This window comes from Passer domesticus, chromosome 2, assembly GCF_036417665.1.
Source record: "Passer domesticus isolate bPasDom1 chromosome 2, bPasDom1.hap1, whole genome shotgun sequence".
Classification (NCBI taxonomy): domain Eukaryota; kingdom Metazoa; phylum Chordata; class Aves; order Passeriformes; family Passeridae; genus Passer; species Passer domesticus.
This window is the reverse complement of record NC_087475.1, coordinates 63,301,838-63,327,133: the sequence shown is the minus strand read 5'-3', so window position 1 is coordinate 63,327,133 and position 25,296 is coordinate 63,301,838. Positions and strand designations below refer to the sequence as shown.

Below are 25,296 nucleotides of genomic sequence, written 5' to 3'. Positions count from 1 at the left end.
AACTGGGAGATGTAAGGATTATATTTAAATATTTTACACTGCAAAGCTGGCATTCAGAAGCTGGGTGGATTGTGACAGCAGTGCATGACACCAAAGTTTCAGCAACCTGGCTGAAACTTGAACTTGAAAGATTTTTCTTCTCTTGCATTCTAGGAGCTGGCTGTTATCCTGAACACTGATACTGAAAATGTAACATTGTTAATGGTTTCCTCACTTTTATTTTAGCAGAATAATTTCCATGACACCACATGTTGCCATTAAATGGCTGTCTTTCACCATAAATTATAGCTTGCTGTAATATTATGGCTTTATAAACATTATTAGTGGAAATCAGGCAAAGTGTGATATATAGTTTTCATGTTGAAATGTAAATAACCTCTGATCACATTTACATGTGGAGAGAATAATGGTGTGTGCAAGAGCAATAGGACAAATTAGAGCTGTACTACAGGTGTGCTGTCTTCATTGCTTGTTAATTATTTCTTTTCTGTGTCCAGACAGGACTGAGTCATTGGAATGAATGAAGGTGCTGAGACAATTCTGTTTTATGTGTAGCTTTGTCATTAACAGTTTAAGTGACCTTGGGCAACTCATAGGTGGGTGATAATGGATTGTGCTTCAGCTTTGATGAAAGTTCTGGGTGTACTCAATCCCAGGAGACCCTGAATCAGAAGAATATAAAAGTGTCTATTCCTTATCCATCTAGGATAGTACCTGGAGGTCCAGAATGGGTGTCAAGGGTTTTTGACTATGATTCTACAGCCATCTGTGGCTCAGTGACTTCTCAAGGCAGAGGTGGTTCTGTGTATTTACTAACCCTCTTATTTAACTTACCAAGACTCCTTTTGAGCCCATGTAAATTTTCAGCATTTCCAGCATCTGTGGCAAGGTGCTCCACAGCTTAGCTATGTGAAAGATCATTTTTTGCAAACCAAACCATTTTGCTTCCATTGAGCCTTTCACCAACCTTCACTGGTTGGGAAAGTGATTAATGTTCATACTGTATTCTGTAGAAAACTGCACCTGAGAGTGCACACCAAATGCCTGTTTGCTGGGACAGATGTCAGAATCCTTGCAGGAGATACGCTGGAGCACATTCAGGGAAGGACCCTGGATTGTCTTTTCTGTATAACTGGGAGAAGCAATGGAATAACCTGTTAATATTGCAAATGGGTGCAGTGAATAGTTACATGTTGTTAGATATGCCTGAGGGTCCCCTTAGCAACCTGCAGTTTGTCCAGAGACAACCATGATAGTACTCCTGCAGACAAGCGATGCAGAGAAAATCCAGCATGTGTAAGACATGCAATGTAAGGTAGTGTAGACACCACAGAAGGATTATTCTCACTCTGCTTCAAAGTCAGTTTTTTTGCTCTGAACATGGCTATTGCATCAGCTGAACCTGTTTACTCATTTACAATACCAAAAAAGTGGGCTCTTCCTGTCTTCAAGTAAAAGTGTTCTGGAAAGCTCAGGGTGATTTTTTCCATAGGTGCTGGGATGGGCTTTTTATCATGGACTTTTTAAGCCCATGATAAATTTCATCTTGGAAATTTCCTACCCTCTGAACTCATGGCCTTGGCAGAGGATTTCACTTTCTGACTCCAATGTTCTTGGCAAGACCCTCTCTCCTGATGTTTTTCAACTACAAAGTATCAACCAGCAGAGCTTACAAGGTCTGGGAAATAAATCAGATTGTACCATTGTCACTGCGTGGATGTGATAAATTTATAATAAAACAAATTCATGTCTATTCATAATGCCTGAGCCTTACAGGATGCTATATTTGGCCTCAAACAGGATGCTTGTCTGTTAAAACGTCTTGGCTCCTTCTATCTCATTTGTAATGTACCTTTCACCTGCTTCTTTATAGTTTTAAGCACAGCTTTTCAGAGAGGGCCTTGATCCTGTGCTAAAAATCTTATTCTGATTTTAGCAAGAAATCTCATAATTTTAAACTTTGAATAGGATGAAATCTTTCCTGGAGATTTAGCAAACCCTCTGGATATCTGCTGAAATCCTACAGTGCATTCCTTGTGCAGTCTCTTCAATCGTAGGTCAGATATTAAACGAGGCTGAGCCTATACAAACCTGAGTTTATACTGGACTCACTAGGAATTTGTCTGGTTGTAGCCAAGAGTGTTATCTTTTCTTGTGTGTCTAACAAAATAAAGAAAAGGTGTATGTGTCATTTCCATAAGATTTTGAGTTGGGCTTACAACCACCTTGTGCTGACAGTCAGAGCCAGGCGGTGGCACTGGTGATCAGACGGAAATCCAGGCATGTTTACAGTCCACCCCAGTTAGACGAGTTTTCACAGCCAAGAGGAAAACAGACAATAAAACATTCAGATAATTAAAGTTCTCCATACAGCTGTGTATGAGACTCTAGATAGCGGCAGCAGCTGCCTCAGTCTTTCTAGAAGTCCTTCAATATTGTCAGCCATGCGACATATCTTCTTTTGATGTACAAAGTAAAAATCGTCTTCATTTTGAAACTGGAAGGATAAGTCACTCCTAGTGAGAAGAAGATACAGTAGTAGTTGTAATCTGAATGTTTTACAGTCATTTGCTAAGGCAAGAATTAATTATAAGCCCACAGACAGTTGTCCAATTTCCTTCCAGTGGCAAGCAACTGAGTCAGGATATAAGTCTGGTTTCCTGACATGCAGCCAGTACTTATCTCTGAACAGTAGCTTTGGGCTTTTAAGGTTAAGGTTTAAAGTTTTGCCAAGATCCATTGCTCCTCTTGTAAACATTGTTTCAAATCCTTTCCAGGGCAGAGGTAATTTTGGGGAGTCTCCTGGAGTTAGGATATTTCTTTGTATGTGGATGGCATCCATGTACTGTCCTGTGCAGTATGGAACTGTCCAGTGCAGTATGTAACTGTGCAGTGAAGAGCCACTGTGTGTACAGAGGGCAGAAAGAGCACAGAGTTCAAGTGCTTTTTCTTCCCTTCCCCTTGGCCAGAAGAAATATTTTATCAGCTGTGGTGGGAAATCTTGGATGGTCTATCAAAATTTTGCAGCTGCTTACAGTTTCAGTGACACGTGCTCCTACCTTGTGTGTCTGCGCACAGAGGTGCAGAGCTGAGCGCTCTGCAGAGCTCACTGCAGCGCTAACAGGTGACAATAACACCAGGTCAGCGGAGGACCAGGAGCAAAACAACTGAACCAGAATGACTCCATCTTTTGCAGTACTCGCTCAAGGAGAAGTTATGACAATGCATTTTCAGTTTCAGAAGAAAAAGAGGCGACTCATCCAGTTATTTATTGGCTAACTCAAGTGACAAAACTCAAGCAGAATCACAGCTCTGACATGGCTTTCTTTCACATCAGATCTTCCTTTGATGTTCATAATGTATGGAAGTAACTGCATTTTCCCTTATTATTGATAGCGGACGTTCTTGTTCCAATTTCCCAGGCCAATGCTATTTTCCTAATTACCATTTTGTTTTAAGGGAAAAAGCTTTTCTTGCTGGTGAATCACAAGGACTCGTCACTAGTTTCTGCAGGGAAACTGCTTCAGCTCCTTAGTGACCTGAGTCGAGGCCACCGAAGGCAAAGTACAGACACTGAATTGCAGTGGGGGAGGCACAGCATGGAGCTGTGCGAGGCAGAAATGGGGGTTGTGGCATGGGGTAGGGGCTGCAAAATACCTAGAAATACTAGTCCTCATTTCAGTCATAGAACCACTGAATGGTTTGGGTTAGAAAGGACCTTAAATATTGTCTAATTCCAACCCACCTGCCACGGGCAGGGACACCTTCCACTAGACCAGGTTGCTCAAAGCTCCATCCAGCCTGGCCTGGAACACTTTCAGGGATGGGGCATGCACAGCTTCTCTGCGAAACCTGTTCCACTGCCTGCCACCCTCACAGCACAGAATTCCTGCCTTACGTCTGATCTACACCTCCCCTCTTTCACTTTAAAACCATTCCCCCTTGTCTTAAGCAAGAATGGTTGTGTTTACGTTGCTGCAGGGAAACACCCTGAAATACAAAACCAAAAAAAGTAATCCTCTGGAGTGAAAACACTGGAAGTTCTTCCACTGGGAAGCTGAACCGGGAGAGTGTGGGCGCGGCGTAAGGGAGCTGTGCCTGTTTCCTCCCTTTTAACAGGTGGTGGCAACCGAGGCCGACGTCGTCGGAAGCTTGTGGGTGGATTACAACCCGTTTAGAATCCTTGCCAAGCAAAAAAACCCTTTATTAAAACTAGAACTGTGGAAAAAAAGAGAGGTCGGGAGGCGCCCCTCAGAGCCGCCCCTCCCCGGCGCCGGCGTCACTGCGGGGGCGGGGCCGCGCCGGGCGCTTCCTGGCCCCGCCCCGGCCCGCGAGCGGCGCGTGCGCGCTGCCGGGGGCACCCGAGGGCGAAGGGGCTCGGCCATGGCGGCCTCCATGATCTGCAGCCGGGTGGCGGCCGGGCTGAGGGGCGGCGGCCTCCGCGCCTCGCTGGGCTCCACCGCGGGGAAGGTAGCGGCCGCTCGGGAGCGGGGGTGGGCTGGGCTGCGGCTGAAGCGGGGCCGGGCCGGCTGGGGTCGCGGTGGCTCCCTGCGGAGCGCCGGCGAGAGGAGCGTCCGTCGGCGCACTCCCGCCGCCGTCCTGCCCTGCCCTGCCCTGCCCTGCCCTGTCCTGCGGCGGGGCTGGCAGCCCGGCGCTCACCTTTGGTGTGCGGCCCCCCGCAGCCGCTGTTCTTGCTTGTGGCAGGTCTTCCCTGCGTGGCTCCTTTTCCCTTGCTTTTCAGCGCCCCCGTCCCCTGTCTTGCTTGGAATTCCCTGTGTTTCCATGTCCGCCGTCACCTTGCTCCTCGGAGGGGTCGGGCTGTGCCAGTTGAACTCTTCTTCCAGCTCGCACCTCGCCAGCCTCTGCTCTCGGTTCCTCCGGATGCCATTCGGGGCGCGGGCTTGTTTTTGGGTGCAGCGCCCGTGGGAAGCGGTGACAGGAAGGCGCTCGGGGGGCTGCGGTGTGTGACACGGGCTGTGACACGGGCTGTGACACGGGCTGTGACACGGGCTGTGACACGGGCTGTGACACGGGCTGTGACGCTCGCTGCCACCCTCTCCTCCTGCCACGTACGGGGGAAGGTCGCCGTGAGCGCCCCTCTCGAGTTACACGCAGCCTCCCGGGGCCGGCGGGCAGCTCAGCGCCTCTCCCTTGGGGTCGTGCCAAGGAGAGGACGTCCTGCTAGGAGAAGGAACCCTTTGGAGGCTAGGGCCTGTCGATTCGCTAGCTTGGAATGCTGTAGGAAAGCTCTTGTGTCCTATGCTTGTTTCCTTTATTTGAAGTGAAATGAAGCCTTAAAAATCTAGCTCGTTAGAAACTTCCTAGTTCGGGCTGATTTTTACAGTGCTTGTGCCAGTGGTATGTACTAAAAAAATAAAAATAAAAGCAAAAGTTTGTTTTGTATGTAAGTTTTGTTTGTAATATTTTTTATTTCGAGTCTTTTGGTGATCATCCATGTTCATGGATTAGCTGAATTCAGTAGATTTCTTGCTTTGTTTATGTATAAAATTAAGGTCTTAATTACATACAGTGAAATACAAAAAATGCAGCAAACTTTTTTTGCATTTGTTGTTGTTGATCTTTATGTTACAGTCCTTGTCAGTGCTCGTAGTTTCACCAGCTCTTTCCTCCTGCCCAATAAAACCTCACAAAATCAAATACCAGACCTGATATGAATGACTAATGTGGAAGGGTAGGATTAAATGTTCAGGTGTTTGCACTGGAACACTAAATTATGCTTGTTTAATATGTAGACTGGTTTTTTAACCAAAACAAAGAGGGTAGTCTTTCACAACAGTCACATTCTTCTTTTTGTTTTCTTTTTTTTTTTTCCTTCTTATTCTTTCCTTTCAGGTGCTTGCTGGAAGTCCAGGAATACTCAGCAATCATGGGTTTCAAGTGCAACAACAGCAGCAGAGGAGGCTGTCACTCCATGAATACCTGAGCATGGGACTGTTGAAGGAGGCTGGCATTTCTGTTCCACACGGAGTGGTTGCCAATACACCAGATGAAGCTTACAAAATAGCAAAAGAAATAGGTATAATATTAAAGAGAACATGTACTAATAGGCATGGGATTGATGCAAGGTGTACCTACTTTTTCTGTCTTTCGTGGTAAGATGATGCTTGGAGTTCTGAATATACCTTCTCCTTAAGAGAGCCTTCCCTGTGAAACAACCTTCTCGTTAAGAAGGAATAGGTCATGTATAAATTCTATTAGCTTAGATTAATATAACTACTTAAACTTCTTTGTCATGAGTAATAGACTCTGCTTTGTGCAAATCCTGATTTCTTTCTACTTTCAGCAAGGTTAGAGGAAGTCTTGTGTGAAGAGTATCAGTGGTGGTGACAAGGTTTCATGTAGCACAGAAGATGCAAACCATACTTCTCTTTAGGCTACAAGAGAGGAGTAAAATCCTGTTCCTTTGTGAGTGCACTTTTCTGGCAGAATGCAGCTACTTCACACAGGAGGGGAGGACTTTGATGGCTTGTAGTTGTATGCTGAATTCCTGGCTTGTTGATGAAAAAGTATCCAGTCTCATTTGCCAGGGGCTTAAATACTTCATTTAGAATTGAGCTTTAATTTTGGACTTTATTTTGTCTATCAATTTGCCACTTTAACTACCATGTGTCTTTATAGAATCTTGTTTAATTTAGATTTGATATGGAAGTCAGCTTCTATTGTGTCAGGTGTTAGAAAGTGGGGGTTTTTTGGTTGGTTGATTGGTTTGTTTGGGAGGGGGTTGGTTTGGTTTTTTTTTTCCTCCCTGGAAAAGTATATTTGGCTTGTCACAAAATTTTAGTGAAGGACATTGGTTGTCATATTCCTTTCTCCTATGCAAATGCTCAAATCTCTATTCACCTCCAAAGGGATACATTTGCAGTGATTCCTGAGGTTATAGGTGTTGTTGGGTTCATTTCACTTTCATATGGAGATTTAGTGTGAGAAATGAGATCTGAAAAAACGGATAATTTTTCTTCTAGAGCGAATTATGCTGCTTTGTAAGGTAGAAAAGAATTGAAAAGCTGCTTTTCCTTCAGGCATGATGTCCCAGAAATTCAGGTATTGTCAGATAGCTTCTTTATCTTGTTTCCGTTAGAGAGTAAATTATAATTATTTCATGATTTCAAAATTATAATAATTTCATTCATATGAGAGGAAGTTGCTAAAATACTTCTGAGAAAGGTTCTGAAGTTTCAACCATATGTTCTGTTAGGGTGAGTTTATAGCATGATCAAAACTTCTCAAATGAGGCATACCCCTTTTCTCTACTTTAAAGTCTGTGCAGATGTTGCTGGAGGAAAATTGTCTGTGGCTCTCTAATCAGCAGCCCGGAAACTTGTAGGTCAGGATTCCTTTGTTTTTTTTCTTGCTCAGAGAAGGCTCCTCCAGAGTGTGGGTATGGATCTGGTGCTGGTTTATAGCTCTGTATCATCCCTGTGATATCATAGGTATGCCTTCTATGTGGAGTGTGGGACTCTGGGCAGTTTCTTGGGGATTAAAAGAGTGAAGTTGTGAAGTGTGTGAGTTGGCTTCCTCTAGTAGAGGAATTCAGGGCTTCTGGTTGTCAGCCAAATACTTGTGCTGGAGTTGGTGTGTAGTCGATGCTGTGGCTTTCTTTGGTACTTGAGATGAGGAAGGGAAAACTTTCTGAGAGGAGAACACACACTGAAGGAGCTTGAGGTCTTGAGACATTGCTCAAAGAAGTCCAGAATTCATTCTGAGTGGTGAAATACTATTCTTTGTTCCAGTGTTTTGGATTTCTTTGTTTTTGTAGGCATTTAGCTGCTAGCTTTCATTTAGTACTTAAAAAAAAATAAATCAACAAAACACAAACCAAACCAATCTCTATCAGAATGAAAAATTTCACTTTTTTTAGTCCACCCATGCATTGTTGATGTTTGTTCCATGGAAGTAGTTGCCAGTAGATAGGAATTTTTTTTTAATATGCTAAACTGTTTAATCAAATGTCTGTCTAGACCATTACAAAGACAGTTGGTAATACTCTTTGCTCTGTTTCCCTAGTGCCGATCCACATGTTCCTGGTAAATTTACACAGAGCAGATTTCTGACTAAAGGTTGAGTTAGGCATTGGATTTCTTCCCTTTTGCAAATACTTCACTTAGAAATGGGTAAATTTTTATCCCAAAGTATAGCAAATGCAAATTTCTTGTTAACAGAGATTATCATGGGTTAGCTGTGGCTGTAGCTAAATCAGTGTTACATAATCATCTCACTTAAATTTTGAAAAACAAATGAGCTGAGTAAGTTCTGTTCCAAAGCTTTGATAAGACGCTGCAGCATGACTTCATTGCCTTGAAGTTTATGGTTTGCTCTTAGCCATGTGTGCATTCCAGCTAGCACTGTGACCAGTTCTGATTGAGAAGCTGATATGTGTGTTATCAAGAGCATGACTAATGAACCTAAAGACTGTTTAGTGAACAGCTGCTTGATCAGTGTGAGGGCAGGTAGCTCAGCAGAACACACTGTTTGAAATGAACATTGCTGTTTGTTAACAAACACTTCCATAGGTGCAATGTATTGTTGGAACTCAAGTTTTGATGCTTCCCGATCCTTTCCTATGGTAATAGTTGAGTGAAAGGCAGTGACATATTGTGTGCATGTCTGGGGTTTTTTAATAGCATATATTTCAATTCATGATGATTTGAGAAGACTTTTTAAGACATTAATATCTTGAAGCCATTTTTGTGTACTGGTGGTTTTGTTGGGTTTTCAGGTAATGAATCCCACAGCTTTATGTGCATGGCAGGCTGTCAAATTCTAGTAAAATATGAAGCTGTTTAAAATAGGAGGTGCAAAAGGGAGTGAGTGCAAAACATTTCACCTTTCTACATCAGAGTTCTTGGAAGGACACTGAAAGGTCCTGGAATTGTGTCTGCTACTTTTGCTGCTGCAGTTTAAGGATGTCCAGTGCAGCTCCATGTCCGTGTGGTTTATAAAGAGTGTTCTGTTTTGTTATGCTTTCTACAGAATAGCTCCAGTTGGTTTGGCTGTATTCCTGCTGACAGTTATGTGATTAACAGATTATTTTTTTCAATGTTACTAACATCTTTTAAGTACTTTTCAGTGTTAATTATTTTTCTGTCTGTTGCTTAAACATACAACTTGTATCTGTTAAAAAAAACTTTTAACGAGTAATGTGTGAACTTGGGTAGATTTAAAAATATAATTTTTGATTTAGTCAGAAATCAAAGCTTAGTACAATGTGTGCAATTATTTTCTAGGTAAAGTGCTAGCTTTTTCTTTATTTGTTCTTCAAAAAACATATTCCAGGCACTGTGGCAAAAAGCTGGGATGGTTTTCTCCTTAGTGTATGCCGCACCCACCTTGGCTGTCTGATTTAAGTTTTTGGGGTTTTCTAGTCTATGTCATAGTGAAAACTCATGTCTGTCATAATTTTATTTATGGCATTTTTTGGTTGCCCTTATCAGTTTTCCTTGTTGGTCAATTACCTGTCTGTGTTCCTGACATCTTTTAGGCTGTCTGAAGCTCCAGAGCATTTATTCACTTGCTCTAGGATATAGATGATGATCTAAGGTGGCAAACTTAAGCAGAAATCCCCCAGGTGTTAAAAAAGTCATGGAATTATGTTCCTACTTACCTGGTCAAAATCTCTAGATAAACAGAAGTAGTAGTTTAGAAACCAAACATTTACTTACGTTCTGGCAAATGTTATTTTGTTTGGCATCTGAATCTTAAATGTTGCTTCAGCCTTTGCTTTCTTCTGTAGCACTTCACTCCTTTGAAGTTAAAATATCAAAACATATTGTTGATTATAATTCACTAATTAAAATAAACTTGTATAACGTGCACATTCAAATTTTGACCTCTGTATTTTAATTGCTCGACTTAAGCTGTTGACGAAACCAAACCTGTCTTGTGAGCTGGTAATGAACTTGATGCAGCTGATTAATGTCAGGAAGTATTTGTGTAGAAGATACTTTGTAATATCAAAACATCTTGTTCAGTCTCCTGACTGGTATCGTCCTTTCCGTGAAAGTATGATGATTCCTGGCACATAATTATTTCAATAGTTATAGTTTTGACTTGCATGCAATGAGTCTTTTACCACTCAAAAGTTTCAAATGCTGAAAAAACTTAATTTTGAAGTTAAAATTCCCAATAGCTATACTCGCTAATGAAATGCAGTGTGCTCTGAAGAGATTCTCTGCTATGTTTACAGAATTAGGGTCAGAATATTATTTATGTTGACACTCCTGTTGTTAGTTACAAACCCATCTTTTTCTAATGCCAGTAAATACACCTGTGTTGTTTAAACTCAGGGGGTTTTTTTTGTATCTGTGCAGAAAGAAAAAATTAGCTTGTGTTATAAATGGAGGGTTACTTTGAAGAAATACTTACTGTATTTCAAGAACTTTGATATACAGACTGCAACAAAAGTTACAGGTCTGTGTCTCTCCCAGGATAAGTTTGCAGTTGAATGGTAGTTGGGAACTTGATTGACACCTGAGTTACTAACCTGTCACTGCCCTTTACTGTTGTCTGTCTTGTCAGAAGAGAATAGGCTTGCATGGTTGTTCTGAAGGTGTCTGTAATATGTGGAAAGCAGTACCTCTGCTACAGATAGTATTGGGCAGAGAAGTGGCAATTAATGTGATTTGACAGAAGTCAAAATGAAAACTTGTAAAGCAGAACATTTTAATCAGGCCTGTCTGTTGTAATCATTGGACTTTCCACTTGCGCAGGGAACTGCAGATACAGTGGAACAATGACCTTTCTTGCCTCTTAATGAGCTTATTAGAAGATTGTATTTTACATGGATGTCTTTCTGCTTGCCTGAATGCATTGATCTTTCTCCCAGTTTGAAAGCTTAAATTATAGAATCAGAAATGATTCCTTCCAAAAAATAAATATTAGCATTGATCGAAGTGAAGATGGTTTTGTTTGCTAACTGTGTAGCTCTTTCACTGCCTAGTTTGTAAATGATTGTTGAAGGTGATAACTGTAGTATTAGTAAATGTATAGATTTTTGTTGTCCTGAACAGATTAATGCTAAGTCAATGTTCTGATTTCAGACCCCTATTCTCACTGCTATCTACTCTTAATTTTCTAAGCATTTCCTAGTTTTCTCAGGCTATTGTACTTACATGGGCTTTTAGGGCTGCCTGCCATTAACATGGAAATGTGATGCTTACCAAATACTTGTTCAGAGTTCCTGCATTGGCCTTTAACTTGCTTGCCCACATGAATTGTACTGGTGTTCCAGTGCCTTGTGTTAAGGCTTTACAATTTGTTACTGCTGCTGAAAGCTGAAGTCCTGCTCACTGAAGTTCCTCTGTGTGTGTGTGCCTGTGTGCACAAGTCTGCAGAAGCACTGTCTGCCTGCTGGATGAGCTTTTGCCTTCAGGGAATCGCTGTTCTGATATGCTTCAAGGCATGATAGCACAAGTGCTTCTGCTGGCACAAGAAGCGAGGCTGGAGTGAAAAGCTGAGGGCTGGAAGCAGGATGAGACTTCTGTGATGGTGTGTTTTGCTGGCGTGTGTTTGCTGGGTTATCTGCTCCAGGGCAGAAACTGCTATTTTTCATTGAAACACAAGCCTAGCAGTATTTCAAAGCCACCTAAGCAGAAAACAAGGGCACAACTGTTGATACTGAGTAGAGAACTATGGTAGCTGCTGGTTTCCAGATTTTTTTCTTGGCTTACTGTGTATCAGAAGTTCTTTGTTGTGTCAGATTGTGTGACAGTGCTGCTGCTGGAGCACTGCAGATGAGGTGTGTGACCAAACACTTCCTCTTGTTTTAGAGTAATTTTCAATAGGAGCTGTGGGATAAAATGTTTCTTGAACAATGAACTTTCTGCATGATGGGTTATGGTTTTCTTGGGATGTACTGTTTTAAGTTTGTTTCAGGTACATCTGTGCAGCTTAATTGCTTGTTAACATAGCTGCTCAAATAAACCTTGAACTTGTTTATGCAATCAAGCAGCTAGTTTGCAGTGCTAGAGGAAAACAATTTACAGATCATTAGTAATCTTCTCATTTAATGACTCAGTTGTTGCATAAGGATTAGTCCAATGATGTTACAGCCAAAACTGATTGTGAAAAATTAAAAGTTGTTTTTCTCACCCTCTTTTGGATGTCTATATGTTGACAAAATATTATAATGCATCATAGTAACAACATTTTTAAGAAATATCTTCCAGGATCAGGGTAGTGGTGCATGTAGCCTGCTACTCTGCCTAAGAACAAAAGAACATTGCCCTATTTAGGGCAATTCTTAGCCTCCCTATTTTCTGCAGTCCATTACTCCTCATTTCCACTCAGCATTCATATTTTTTGTCTGAAGAGTATCAGAGAGAATACCTCTGCCCAGTTCCTTTTGACACGTCTATTCTTCCTTCGTATCTCTTGGCAGACTTCCTTATATTTTGTGTAAAGAAGGATCTTTTTTTCTTGCACTTTTTAAAACCTGACTTCCTTGGTAGATGGCCTTTGTTTTTTGGCTGGTGTAGAGCAGAAGCCAGAATGAATGGTGTACATGTAGTCATGTGTTCTTGCTCTGTCCATCACAGGTATGGCTGAAGACCATAATCATGTTCTTGCTTTCTTCTCCTTTGGTAGATTTAAGGATGTGCTAAGCTAATTTCTTGTAAGGGAATCTCTTAATTTCGGTGATGATCTTAGTTACCAATTTACTTTTATGCCCAGAGCTAAATACGTTTCAGCTGAGATCTTACCAGAGCTTTAGTTGGGATCTCATTTGACTTGTTCAGATTCTGGTGTTTGTTGCTGGGAGGAATAATTTACACAGAAGGTGCATGTGGGTGAACTTCATGGCTTTTCTGAAAACTTCTCTGTAGTTGCAGCTTTTTATCTTATAAACTTAGCATAGGAAATGGAAAACAAGCTTTGTACTTAAAGTAATTGCATAAAAGTTGTCTTGTGTGACTTCTATAAAGTATGTTAACTTGGTTGCCTGTAAAAAATAGTTATCTTTGGGAGCTGAATTAAATATTAGAATCATAAACTGTAGTAAATCAGTATATACTTGTGTGTTTATAACCTTTATACCTATTTTGCAGAAGACCTTTAAAATCATGTGTGAATTCAAAGATCTCTTGTTAGGTAGACATTCAAGAAGTAAAATCAACAGATAGCTAATTGGGAGGAGTGATTTGAGTCTTCTGCTTCTAGCCACCCTAGCTTGTGATACAGTTTGAGTTTAGTTTCACTTCTCCAGGCAGGACATGGGTAAAAATAGGAACCAACACAACTTTTGTGTCTGTCACAACCTTCCTTAGTTTATGTAGTGGCTAGTTTTGCTTGAGTACTATAATTTTTCTTAAGCATTTCCATGGTTCCCCAACAGCCAAAGGAACAGCAAGTTCTTTTTTGGCTTGGAAAGATCAGATTGGCTCAGCTGATGGTGGCATGACAAAAAATGGGTTGTGCTGAACAGATGTCAGTGGGGCAGTTCTTAACATCTTGCAGTCTAGCTGCTGTCTGTACTCTGTGTAAGCAAACTTGAATAATAACTCTGAACTTCAGGCTTTTTCTTTTGTCACCCTAAGTGACTCGATGAACTATTTTTCTTTGCTTTTTTGTGTCTCAATGACGGTTCAGGATATCCTGGTTGATTTTTGTTATCTTCTCACGCTTTACTTTTTAAACTCAAATACCCAGTTTCCCCTAGCTAGAAGAATATTTTGTAAAGGATTTTTAAACAGTTAAAGCCACTACAGGGCTTACTAACTAAAGGGCTTACTTTGCCTACTCTTGGAAGAATAGTGGGTTTGTTTAGGCCTCTGACTTCTGCAAAGCACTCAAGCTTATGCCTTAGTGCTGTGCTGGATGGAAGCCAGAGTGGAGCTGGCAAGCTGACGTGGGTAAGTGCTGTAGTTACATATCATTGCTGGGAAGGTAATGGTTTACAGGTACAGGATATTTGTAGTTGTTTGAGGAAAACCTTCCATATGGTGTGTCAGATACTCCATTTTGTCTTGTTATAATCTGTGAGGTGCTAACTATTTCTTACTGGGTGCTTAATCATCTGTGACTCCAACACATATTATAGATGATCAGAACACCAGCGTTTCTGGATACTAACTCACCAAAGTTTGTTCACAGAACAGCCTAAAGCTGCAAATTGTGGATTATTTGAGATTTTTGTGAATCTGTGTGAATTGCAATACAGTCTTTGATTCACATGTGTGTGTTTTGAATGGTGGGTGTGGAGAAACTGGGATAAAATTAAAGCAGCCTTTGTTATTCTACCTGAAGCATTTTGTTTTATAGTCATAGATGACAAATTTTATGGGTTTTCTTTTGTTCTAGGTTCAAAGGATCTTGTGGTAAAAGCACAGGTCTTAGCTGGTGGTAGAGGAAAAGGAACGTTTGAAGGTGGCCTCAAAGGAGGAGTGAAAATAGTTTTTTCGTAAGTTCTTTCTAAATTATCCAACCAAGTGAAAAAACTTTAATGTTTTACATTATGGATTGAACCTATTTCTTTCTTTAGAACTAGGGTTTTAATTATTAACCTTAAAATAACAAAAATTTGATAAGACTTTTTTAATGCTACTTCTGTTTTTACAGCAGTTTCTTTGTCACATTCTGAACTTTTTATTCTAGTCCAGAAGAAGCAAAAGCTGTCTCCTCCCAAATGATTGGAAAGAAGTTGTTTACCAAGCAGACAGGAGAGAAGGGCAGGATATGCAATCAAGTATTTATCTGTGAACGAAGATATCCCAGGAGAGAATACTATTTTGCAATAACAATGGAAAGGTCTTTTCAAGTGAGTAATATTAGAAATAGAAGCAAGCTAATTAACTTGTTAAAACTGAATTAAAAAAAAAATCAGCAGAACTGTTTAATGTTCACTGCTTTTGAAAATCAGAAGTATACAAGCTAAATTTTGTTTTCCAGTATATCTGACTATATGATTGACTTTGTAAATGCTGTAAAGATGTAATGCTACAGTTTGAATTTACAGAATAATAAATGAGTATTGGTAGCTCCAACTGAAGTTCAGAGTCACATGGCCAAGGGGGAGATGGGTAGAATAAGGGGGTAATTTTAATTTTGGTTTTAATTTGCATTTGCCTACTGGATTGTGTAATTTAGTTTAAGAACACAGCTATATGTGTGCATGTGCATTTACACCCTATTTTTAAGTGTCAGAAACAAGATAAGTGACAGTGTTGTGAAAGAGCAAATGGTCCTGCATAAATCCAACATCCTTTTTCTCCAGTGTGTGAAGGTTCCCAGAGGTGCACTAGTGTGTCCCTTGATTTTGAGAGTGCTAGTAGCTTTCTTATACTAATGCTGTTCAGGAAATGGGTAAGAAGATTTGGGCCTAGAGGTCTGTCTTGATATCTTTCAGGAAAATGAAAGCAAGTCTTTTCTGTGTGTTTGGGCTGTTTGTGTGGATATATAGTTTTTTAAGCTACAGTTCAAATGTGATTGCTGAAATGTGTCAGTGTTTTCTGACAGACAAGTGTTCAATTTGGAGTATAGAACATGAATTGGTAAGTAACTTTAATGAAGCTAGGATTTGGAACAGATCTTGGAACTTTATTTGCTGTAGCTTAGAAAAACTGGGGTTTGTCTGTTCAGATGCTTAAGAGTTTGCAGTAGCACTGGTTTTGGTAATTAGGGGATATTTCAGCATGAATGAAATAATTTTCTGTGAAGGAATGAGAAAACTAGTCTTACTCTTAATTTTTTTGGTGGCCATATTAGGAAGTAAGTATTTGTTCCTTTTTCTTCCTCCATAGTGTTCTTTTTGATAGGAAAGTATCAGTTGAGTTGAATTGTGTGACTTGGGCACCTCCATTGTGAGGTGGCTACAATAGAGCAAGAGAGATTCAAGTGTTACCGTACGCACCACAAGGTGGCGATAAAATGCTGTAAATGAGCAGATTTCGGACTCCTAAAGTTGTGTGAGCAACAAGCAACAATGCTTATGGAAATAAAATTTACTGTAACTGATTGTAGCAAATTAAATAAAGAAGGGAAACATATTTTCATGGCTTGTCCTTGCTCTTGTATAGAAGATAAATCTTACTAGCATATGTTGATCATACTGTGTGGGTTGTTGCCTTTTGATAGGGATGTGCTTTGTTTATACTGCTGACTTTACAAGTCATGTTTTTAGATGTGCTTGTAATTATTGTAACCTGTATAGGATGCTTAGGATGAGGCAATGCCTTTCAAAGAAGGAAGTGTGAAGGTTGACTAGCACACACTGTTTATTCCTGATGTTGTTGCAAACCTCTTCCTTTAAGGAGGGAAAAATTATTAAAATAGTCAGCTGAAACTGGAACTTTATGACTTGGATATTATTCGCCAGCAGGAAGGGGTTTGTGTTTTAAGCAAAACTGTTCTCTTTGGTCAGTTCATGGAACAAAGAGTTACTTTATGATCAGTTTGTAGCTTACTGACAGTTCAAGATAAGAATATCCAAAAATGTTTATTTGGAGTTCAGTGTTGCTATTAGATGCAGGATAATTTGCAAGCTATGTATTTCCATTTGAAAGGATGGAAATGGGAGGGGAGTGGTGTGGTTATTAAGCATGCTCTCTGAACCAGGGTCACGTTTTCTATAATTAATTGTCAGTAGTTATAAGGCTGTTTAATCTTTGAGTTCTGCTGATAGGAAATGCTGCCTTAGTACACCCATGGCCATAATCCATGCATGGATGGTGATAAGGGAAGGTTGGTTGAAGGGATCAAGCTATGTCTTTACTGTGAACTGAAGGAGAGATTTTTAGGTTCCATGGTAGTGAGTCCTTCATGTTTTTGTTGAGATTTGGCTTTGTTAAAAATAAACTCAGCTGCAAATGGTGTCAATTTCTTAATTTATTTTGTTAATGAATACTTGAGTGCTGTTTTGTTTTGCTATGAATTACTTTCAGTGAAGGATTTAGTTACTGAACACTGTGATCCTACTGAACAGGTATGGTTTGGAGTAATTTATGGAGGGCTAAGTCCTGTAGCCCTCCATTTGTCCTTGGAGTTGGAGCATGGCAGAATGAATAAATGAATGTCTGGCATTTGATCTGTGTTTGTGTGGGAGTGAGTGGAGAAGGTGGATGTGAGAAGGCAGTTACACCTTCTCTGGTGACACCTGAAAGATAAAATTTATGTGATTATGAAGTTGAACCTTTTTATCAAAATTTAAAAATAGTATGTCAGTGTTAATTGTTTTGCTGCTGCTTTACGGAGGATGTTTTTTCTTGTTAAAAGAAAGTGGACCTGACATACACTCTAACATTTAGAAAGTGTTATTAAAAGGTTTTATATGGAGGTATTGAGTAGATACACTACATTTTTCAACAAAAAAAGCTTTATTGCTATGAAGTACCTTATGGGAAGAACTAAGTTTCAATTGTGTGGTATCAAATTACTTATGCTTTTTTTTCTCCTTTTTGTTCCAGGGTCCTGTGCTGATAGGCAGTTCTCAGGGTGGTGTTAATATTGAAGATGTTGCTGCAGAGAATCCTGATGCGATAATTAAGGAACCCATCGATATTGTAGAAGGCATAAAAAAGGAACAAGCTGTTAGGGTAATTGTTAATGTGGGAAAATACACATTAGTGAGAATGGGAAGGTTGCTTATAATTTTTATAAAGGGTGTGTGCATTCAACCTGTTGAGTTGCCTTAAATCCTTGTTTGAAACAGATTTGAACTAGATATTTAAGTATTTTCAGGTGAATCAGTGTAAATCCAACTGCATGGCAGTACTTTATCTAGCTTTTATACAGCTGTGCAAAGGCATAGCACGATAAATTTTTATTAGCTCTATTTTAGGATAAGTCCAGTATTCTATATTGAAAGCAATCTGTTCAGACCAAAGAGTGAGGTTTTTTTCCCTGCAATGGACAGGGCGGGTTCTACATCTACAAATTCAAATGACATTGAAGTAATAGCTAAACTGAGACCCTAACATGAGTTAACAATAACCATTGTTTTTCTTTCAGCTTGCCCAGAAAATGGGATTTCCTCCAAATCTAGTGGATGAAGCAGCTGAAAATATGATCAAATTATATAATCTCTTTCTGAAATATGATGCTACCATGATAGAAATAAATCCTATGGTGGAAGATGCATCAGGAGTTGGTAATGTTTCTTATTCATATTCTTCATGTAACACCTTGACATTTTTGTAAATCTAGGTTGCTTCACACTGATAAAACTACAGCTGTATACAGCAAGAGGAATTAGTATTAACCTGGTGTGTTGAAAAAAAATAAGTAAAGCAGGTAAATTTGAGAATCTAAATATAGTAGGAATCTGCTCTTAATTGCTAAGTATGATCTTAAGTGTAAGTAGCTTCCTTTTTTAATTTTTAAATTTTTTAATAAAGAGCATATCTACCCAGGATAAGGCATTCCTGAAAATCAGGTATTTTCAAAATTCATAAATTGAAACTCGAGCCACCGCATGTATCCAAAATTGGTAGTGTGATGTAAACCAGAATAGTAGCAACTACAAGAAATCTCCTGCCTTTATGATTCAGACATTAGAATAATTGATGGAGTGTGATGTATGGAAAGACTGTAGGGGTTAAGTAATATCTTGATGTTTATGAGGTTTTTAGCGTATCCAATTGCAGAATAGTTATTTAATGTTCAAGCACACACGATTCCACTGTACAAAAAATAAGCCTGTGGAGAGTATTTGTGCTTGAACTCAGATACAGCAGTTTGAAATTTAAATATGAATGTAGCTCTTTCATCAAAGTGTGTTATTACTGTCACTGGGGTGGTTTTTTATGTGTTTTTCTTAAATAATGCTTAAGTGATCAGTATAGAGCAGCCTTTTCCATCTGTTTCTCGTGCCTTGTTATTTTTATATAATTTTCACTGAGGGATAGAAATGAAGTGATACAATGTTAGTTCTGATGTAAAGAATACTGTAGGTTTTCTGCTTGCTGAATCTTAAGTAAATTTACTTCTGTGTGTTTTTTCCTAACATTTTCTCTTCCAACTCAGGCACTCTTTCATCATGTTTCTGTGTGCTTACAGTCATGCACACATAATATACATTTATTCTAAAAGCAAAAACTAAAATGGATTAAAAATCCTCAACTCAGAGACCTTCTTTAAGAATTAGTTCTATGCTAATTTCTTGTGCTGCATTCCCCCTTTTCTTTTCTAGGCTGCAGTGTGATCAGAGAAAACATAATTTGCTCAGATTTGTCAAACAGCTTCTTGCAAGCTTTTTTTGGGTTTAGAGTGTCTCAAGAAATGTTATCTTCCCTTTTTGTGCATAACTGATTATATGGGGAAGCTGCAGAGAATCTGATCTTTATTGACAGTGGTACATGTGTCTTTTTAGCAGAACTTTGTGTTTGGACTGCGTGACCTAGCTGCCAAGTTTGACTTCACATACATTAACACGTTCATGTAGCAACTGATACATAATATGATGGTTAGTAATGGTGGGTTTTTTCCCTTTCAGTGATGTGTATGGATGCAAAGATAAACTTTGACAGCAATTCAGCCTATCGTCAGAAGAAGATCTTTGATTTGCAGGATTGGACGCAGGAAGACCAAAGAGACAAGGATGCTGCAAAAGCAGATCTCAACTATATAGGGCTGGATGGAAACATAGGCTGCTTAGGTATGTACTGTTTAATGAATTTTAAATGACCTAATGGATTTATAAACTGAATTCCTAAATGTTATCTTTATTCTCATGTAGTCAATGGTGCTGGTTTAGCTATGGCCACCATGGATATAATTAAACTTCACGGCGGAACTCCAGCAAACTTCCTTGATGTTGGTGGTGGTGCTACAGCGCAGCAAGTGACAGAAGCCTTTAAGCTTATTACCTCTGATAAAAAGGTGAGGGAAGAGTTGGCATATCAAGGTCCTACACAGTGGTAAAACAGGCTGTGATTTGGAAGACAATGCTTAGTGCACGTTTGCCAAAAAACATGTTTTTATGACCACTGAACTAGAAAGAAAGAAGATGGAAATCTTAGCTTCATCTTGGTGCAGATGAAGGAGGCCTAATCTATGGATTTTTTTTTTTCCTTTTTAAATAATAGGAGTTTTGGCTGTGTACTGAGTAGACAGTTTTGTGTCTTCTGGTTGAAGTTACAGCTGTATTTGAATTTTTCCAGAAATCTTGGAGTCAGAAACTCCCACTGTCTGTTGTTTAAACAGAAAGTGGTATTCAGTTGGTTTTCCAGTTTTGTTTTTCTTTTGGACCAGTTTTGCAGCTGGGTCTGTGTTTTGTGTAGAGATGAATATTTCCTGTGCTGTACACAAACAGGTTTCTAAGGTACTGATTACATATAATGTAAGATAAAAGAGCTTTGTAAGAGGCTTGGAAGGGCTTTAATGTTTATCCTATTTAAAATTTATCAGAAGTGCTTGAATATTATTAAAATAATACATTGGTTGAAACTGGAGGAAGAGCTTTTCCACAAAAATAACGTGAAGGCTGGATTGATGGTCTACATAGAGATGCTTATCCCAGGGGGAACTTGGCAGTTTGGGGCTTTTTAAAGATAAAGAAAACTATTTTAAAAGGGGTAACTATAAAAGGTGGGAATGACTTGCAAGACCTTGCTAGTGATATGCTACTTTTACCTGACAATTTTATGTACCACTTGCTCATCTTTGGAAAGGGCCAGAAACAAATAGCGAGTGATATTCCAGAAGAGCTTATTCTCTTTCTTATTGGAAAGACTTATTATCAAATGTAAGGTCTGTAACACGCTCCAAGAGTGTTACAGAATCATTTAATCATTTAGATTGGAAAAGACATTTATAATGGAGTCCAACCATAAATCTAACTCTGCCCAGTCCTGCACTTAAACCATGTCTCTAAGCACCATGTCTACAAGCCTTAAATACCTTCAGGGTTGGTGACTCAGCCACTTCCTTGGCAGCCTGTGCCAATGATTAACAACCCTTGTGGGGAAGAAATTTTTCCCAATATCCAATCTAAAACTCCCCTGGTGCAACTTGAAGCCATTTCCTCTTATCTTACTGCTTGTTACTTCGGAGGAGGGAGAACCCCACCTCGCTACATCCTTTCAGGCAGTTGTAAAGAGTGATAAGGTCCCCCCTGAGCCTCCTTTTCTCCAGGCTAAACTCCCCAACTCCATCAGCCCATCCTCATAAGTCTTTCTTCACATTTTTCCAGCAAATTGAGGGAACAATGAGGGACACAGTCCCAGAGCACCTGAATTACAGAGAGAAAAGAAACAAGGAAGAATTAAAGTGTTGCTGATTTGGGAAGAGTTTCTGCAATGCAAATGCTGATGTGTGGACAGAGGGTGTCCAAAGAGACTTCTTAAGACAGCTTTTCCTTTCTGCTTGCTTTCAGTTGCTCACTATTTTATCAAAAAACAATGACTATAGCTGGGATTCCTGTTGCTGAAACTCAAAGAGCAGTGCAGCCCACTGGTGTCACAGACTGCGCTCAGGGTTCAGTTCAGGGCTTGTTTGGAACAGCCTTCTGAGGTGCCAGTCTAAGTTGCCCATTAGTAGGAAGGAAGGAGGAAGAACAATGCTACACGAATGAGCTAGTCTAAGTGCAAGATCATGGCAACCAAGTTACTGCTCATGAACCAGTTGCACAGGAATGTTTTGTCGAGTTTGTTTTGTCATCTAAGGCTGTCTACCCATTTTGATTCTTGCTTTGTTTCATCTTCATCTCTGACCATGGTTCTTTTTACCCTTCCTTTCTACCACTTGAGTTCCTTTAACTGTTAGCTTAGTCCTCCTGGAAAAAATGTATTTCAAATAGCTTATCTCTAAGCATGCTGGCTTTTAGGTAAACTGTGTAAACAGGGTCTTGTGTATAAGTTTTTAAAATTTCCTGTTTTCAGTATGTAGAGTTACTGGTGTGGGGGTACCTCTGATGGAGTACTGTTAGCAAAGGAAAGATAAATAGTTGACAAACAGTTTTCTGAAGTAGCTGCTCTGTTGTATGTGACTCTGCAGGACTGTACTTTGGTTGCTGATGTTCTGTGGAACAGAAATGTTCTGTCTTCTGCAGAGTCCCTTAATACAATTAAAGAGCTTGAATTATCCTTAGACTGAAGGCTGTGTGCTGCTTTCATCTGCTGTGTCTCTGGCCATTTTTAATGTGAATATTGTCATTGATTCTGTAGGTACTGGCTATTCTGGTAAATATTTTTGGTGGCATTATGAGATGTGATGTTATAGCACAAGGCATCGTTACGGCAGTAAAGGATTTGGAGCTAAAAGTTCCTATTGTGGTACGGTTGCAAGGTGAGTGTGCTTCATATATATTTTAATATATTTGTCTCTAATTGACAGATGTCATTGAGCTTATATACTGTGTAGCAAGCTGCCTGTAAGTTGAAGTCAATGGAGAAATAAAGCAAACCTTGCATTTAGATGGTGAGGATTGGAAAGTCAATAAAAAGAGACTTCCTGCTTTTTAACTATTAATGTTGTTTTCTAGATTTATTCACTAACTTTTGAAACAGGCTTCCTAGAAAATGTGGGACTAGTAGGTAGTAGCAGTAGTAATCTCCGGTTCAATAAGAGTGGCATTTTATCTGTTTCTGAAGGTACACGAGTTGATGATGCCAAAGCTTTAATAACAGCTAGTGGCCTCAAAATCCTTGCGTGTGATGACTTGGATGAAGCTGCAAAAATGGTAAGATAGCTGGTTATGAGTATTCTTTTCAGAACATAGCATCTGTTGCAGAGTATTGAAAAGTCAAAACTCCATTCAATCAGCTACAGGTAACTTAGGATAAATCCCATTGCCAGTTGCTCCCAGTGCCTGAAGCAAATATTTTACAAGTTAGTAAGTGCATAATTTGTCAGGGGAACAGCAATGCAGTCAGAAGCTATTAAACCCCACAAAGCAAAACTGGATCAATGATGTGGTCAGCCACTCCCCTTGGCAGGGGAATGGCTAAGACCTTAGCTTTATTAATTGGGAGAAAATACTTAAATTGAGGTGGCTGAAAAATGCAATGTAACACTTCCTTTTATCACCCACTGTATTTCAGTGTGCATGATTAAAGCTATAGTTGATCATGATGTGGCCTCATAAGATTATTAGATATTCACATGTTCAGATGAACTGATTTGTGTGTGTTGCTTTGCTTTGTTTGTGGAAAAGAAAGTTGTACTAGAAATGGATAGCAAAAAAATTAGAAGATACCTAGTGGATTTTGTGTCATGGGGAAACTTAGGAATTTTTTTCCCCAAAGAACCACTTACTCTGTTATAACATTTCATTCTAAGCAGGAATAATATTCCTTCTATTCTAATCAGGAAATAATTCAGAGAAATTTAGAGTTGTGATGCAGGAGAAGATGAGGCTCCTTACGGTATCAAAATAAGATCTAGAAGTGCTTGCAACAAAAACTCGGAGGATAAATAGCTTCTAGATATATAGAATTTCTTGCAAGTTGCCAGCTCAACACCTCGCAAAATAACAAGGTGGCACATAAAATTTAAATTTTAGCATTTTATCAAAATTCTTTGTTATTATAAATGAGAAGCAGACATTTTTAACTCCATGAGATGTTTTCTAGAAGACTTGATTATCTTTAAATTAAAAGTGATCAAGAAGTACTGAGCTAAATAGTAATCTCACCCCTAACCCCTCTGATGTCTTACTGATGATTCCCTAGTGTTATTTTGTTTAAAAAGATTGATCCAGTTTAGTCAAGTTAGGATTGTTTTGAAATTAAGTTTTTATTTTCTATTTTTCAGGTGGTGAAGCTGTCTGAAATAGTAAGCTTAGCAAAACAAGCTCATGTGGATGTTAAATTTCAGCTGCCAATTTGATTTGGGAAATGTCATGCCAGTGTCTAACATGTTCTCTGAAATACTGTGTTCTGTGGGAAATTTTTAATTTTTCTTTTGTGTGGAGGTTTTAATTGACAGGCGCACAAACTGAAGCATCCGATCTTTAATGTTAACATTCAGAATGGTCAGAATTCTTGTAAAAGTGTGTATTGCTGATATTTAGTCTTAGTTGTTATTCTCAAGCCTCCAGCTTCTGCTGCAGAATGTCACTTGCAATATACTTCTGCGTTGTCCAAAGTAAAGCTTCTGGTTGAAAAAATAATTATTCTGAATAAATTTTGAAGTTACTTTACTTGTAAATTTGTATTAGCCTTGTTTAAAAGTAAATATGACTGGATTATCTAGTTGCCCATGTGGAAAAATGTATTAAACGGTATTTTATGTTGGAGACATTTGTACTTAGCAGTATAATGGACATGAGCAAACCAATCATTATTTATGAACAGATGCATTTGAACTTGATCAGAAATATTTTTAGAAGTCCTTCATTGAAGTGGCTGGTAACTCTTCTGGACAACGTGTTAAATCACTACAAAATATACTGTAGCACTTATATTTTCACAGTTTCTGGTCCTCACGAAAAAGCATTGTGTAGTTTTATATACAAACAAACATTTACCCAGCTTCAAGGAGACAGGATAAATAGAGAATTAAAATGTCTATTGTACATCGCTAATAAAATTGTACATTAATAAAATATCTCCCAAAACTTTTACTGTCTTTCTTTTATATGTTGCCATTGATACATTGCATATACCCAGGGATTAAGCCATCATTTAAGGCAAACTAAAACCTTTTTAGGAGTAAAGTTGTAGTTCCACATTTGTTAATTGTTTTCCTGTGTGGTTAAAACCACATGAACTTATGTTGGAAAGCTTGAACAGATATCATGCATGTAATATCTTGCTAAAATATAAATCATCTCTGCACAAATAAATATGCAGGAAATTGTTGCTTTTTGGGGAAATACCACTTTTACTAATGAATAACCATTAATTTTTGTCATTTTACTTTCACATTACAATGAACTTGGAACTTGGATGATGATCCATTTACTGTTTAGTTTCCAAATGAGCGCTCATTTTTTGTTTGTATTTTGTAGGCTTCTTTGTTTGAAATATTACTTTCTTGGCTAATGATAGTGTAGTTTTATGTGGAAGTAATGAAGCTACCTCTGTGGTGGGAATTCAGAATGGGAAATCATGCATTTACAAGCTAAGGACTTAAAAGGATTATATAAAATGTGGGAAAATCAATCGTGTTGTTATGAAGAAGTGGGGTATTAAATGAAAAAACTTCATACTAGCATGGTGTATTTCAGTAATCTTCCTGGCAGTAGTAAAGAAAATCAGCAGAAGTTAAACTCTCTGCAAATTTAAACTGGATTATTTTTGATCCTAGCTGTTCTCTCACTGAATATTTTGTGTTGTTGATCCAGCATGCTAAATTTGGCTTGTGGATGCGCTTGGATTTGCTTTTATTCAGTAGCCTTGAATT

At 39.1% G+C, this 25,296-nt stretch overlaps 1 protein-coding gene across 1 annotated transcript; it reads left to right on the top strand.

Annotated features, from left to right (window-relative positions):
* The first annotated feature begins 4,311 nt into the window (after window positions 1-4,311).
* SUCLA2 (succinate-CoA ligase ADP-forming subunit beta) lies at window positions 4,312-24,508 on the top strand. Its single transcript, XM_064408771.1, has 11 exons — window positions 4,312-4,470; window positions 5,854-6,037; window positions 14,317-14,416; window positions 14,611-14,773; window positions 17,418-17,546; window positions 17,962-18,100; window positions 19,445-19,606; window positions 19,688-19,830; window positions 22,116-22,236; window positions 22,542-22,630; window positions 23,704-24,508. The coding sequence occupies exons 1-11, from the start codon at window positions 4,384-4,386 to the stop codon at window positions 23,776-23,778; spliced, it is 1,392 nt and encodes a 463-aa protein (XP_064264841.1). The 5' UTR covers window positions 4,312-4,383; the 3' UTR covers window positions 23,779-24,508.
* The last annotated feature ends 788 nt before the right edge of the window (window positions 24,509-25,296 follow it).

Coding starts and splice junctions, on each gene's coding strand:
- SUCLA2 (XM_064408771.1), top strand. CDS start 4,384: ATGGCGGCCTCCATGATCTGCAGCCGGGTGGCGGCCGGGCTGAGGGGC. Junction 4,471..5,853: donor TGGGCTCCACCGCGGGGAAG/GTAGCGGCCGCT, acceptor CTTTCCTTTCAG/GTGCTTGCTGGAAGTCCAGG. Junction 17,547..17,961: donor AAAAGGAACAAGCTGTTAGG/GTAATTGTTAAT, acceptor TTTTTCTTTCAG/CTTGCCCAGAAAATGGGATT.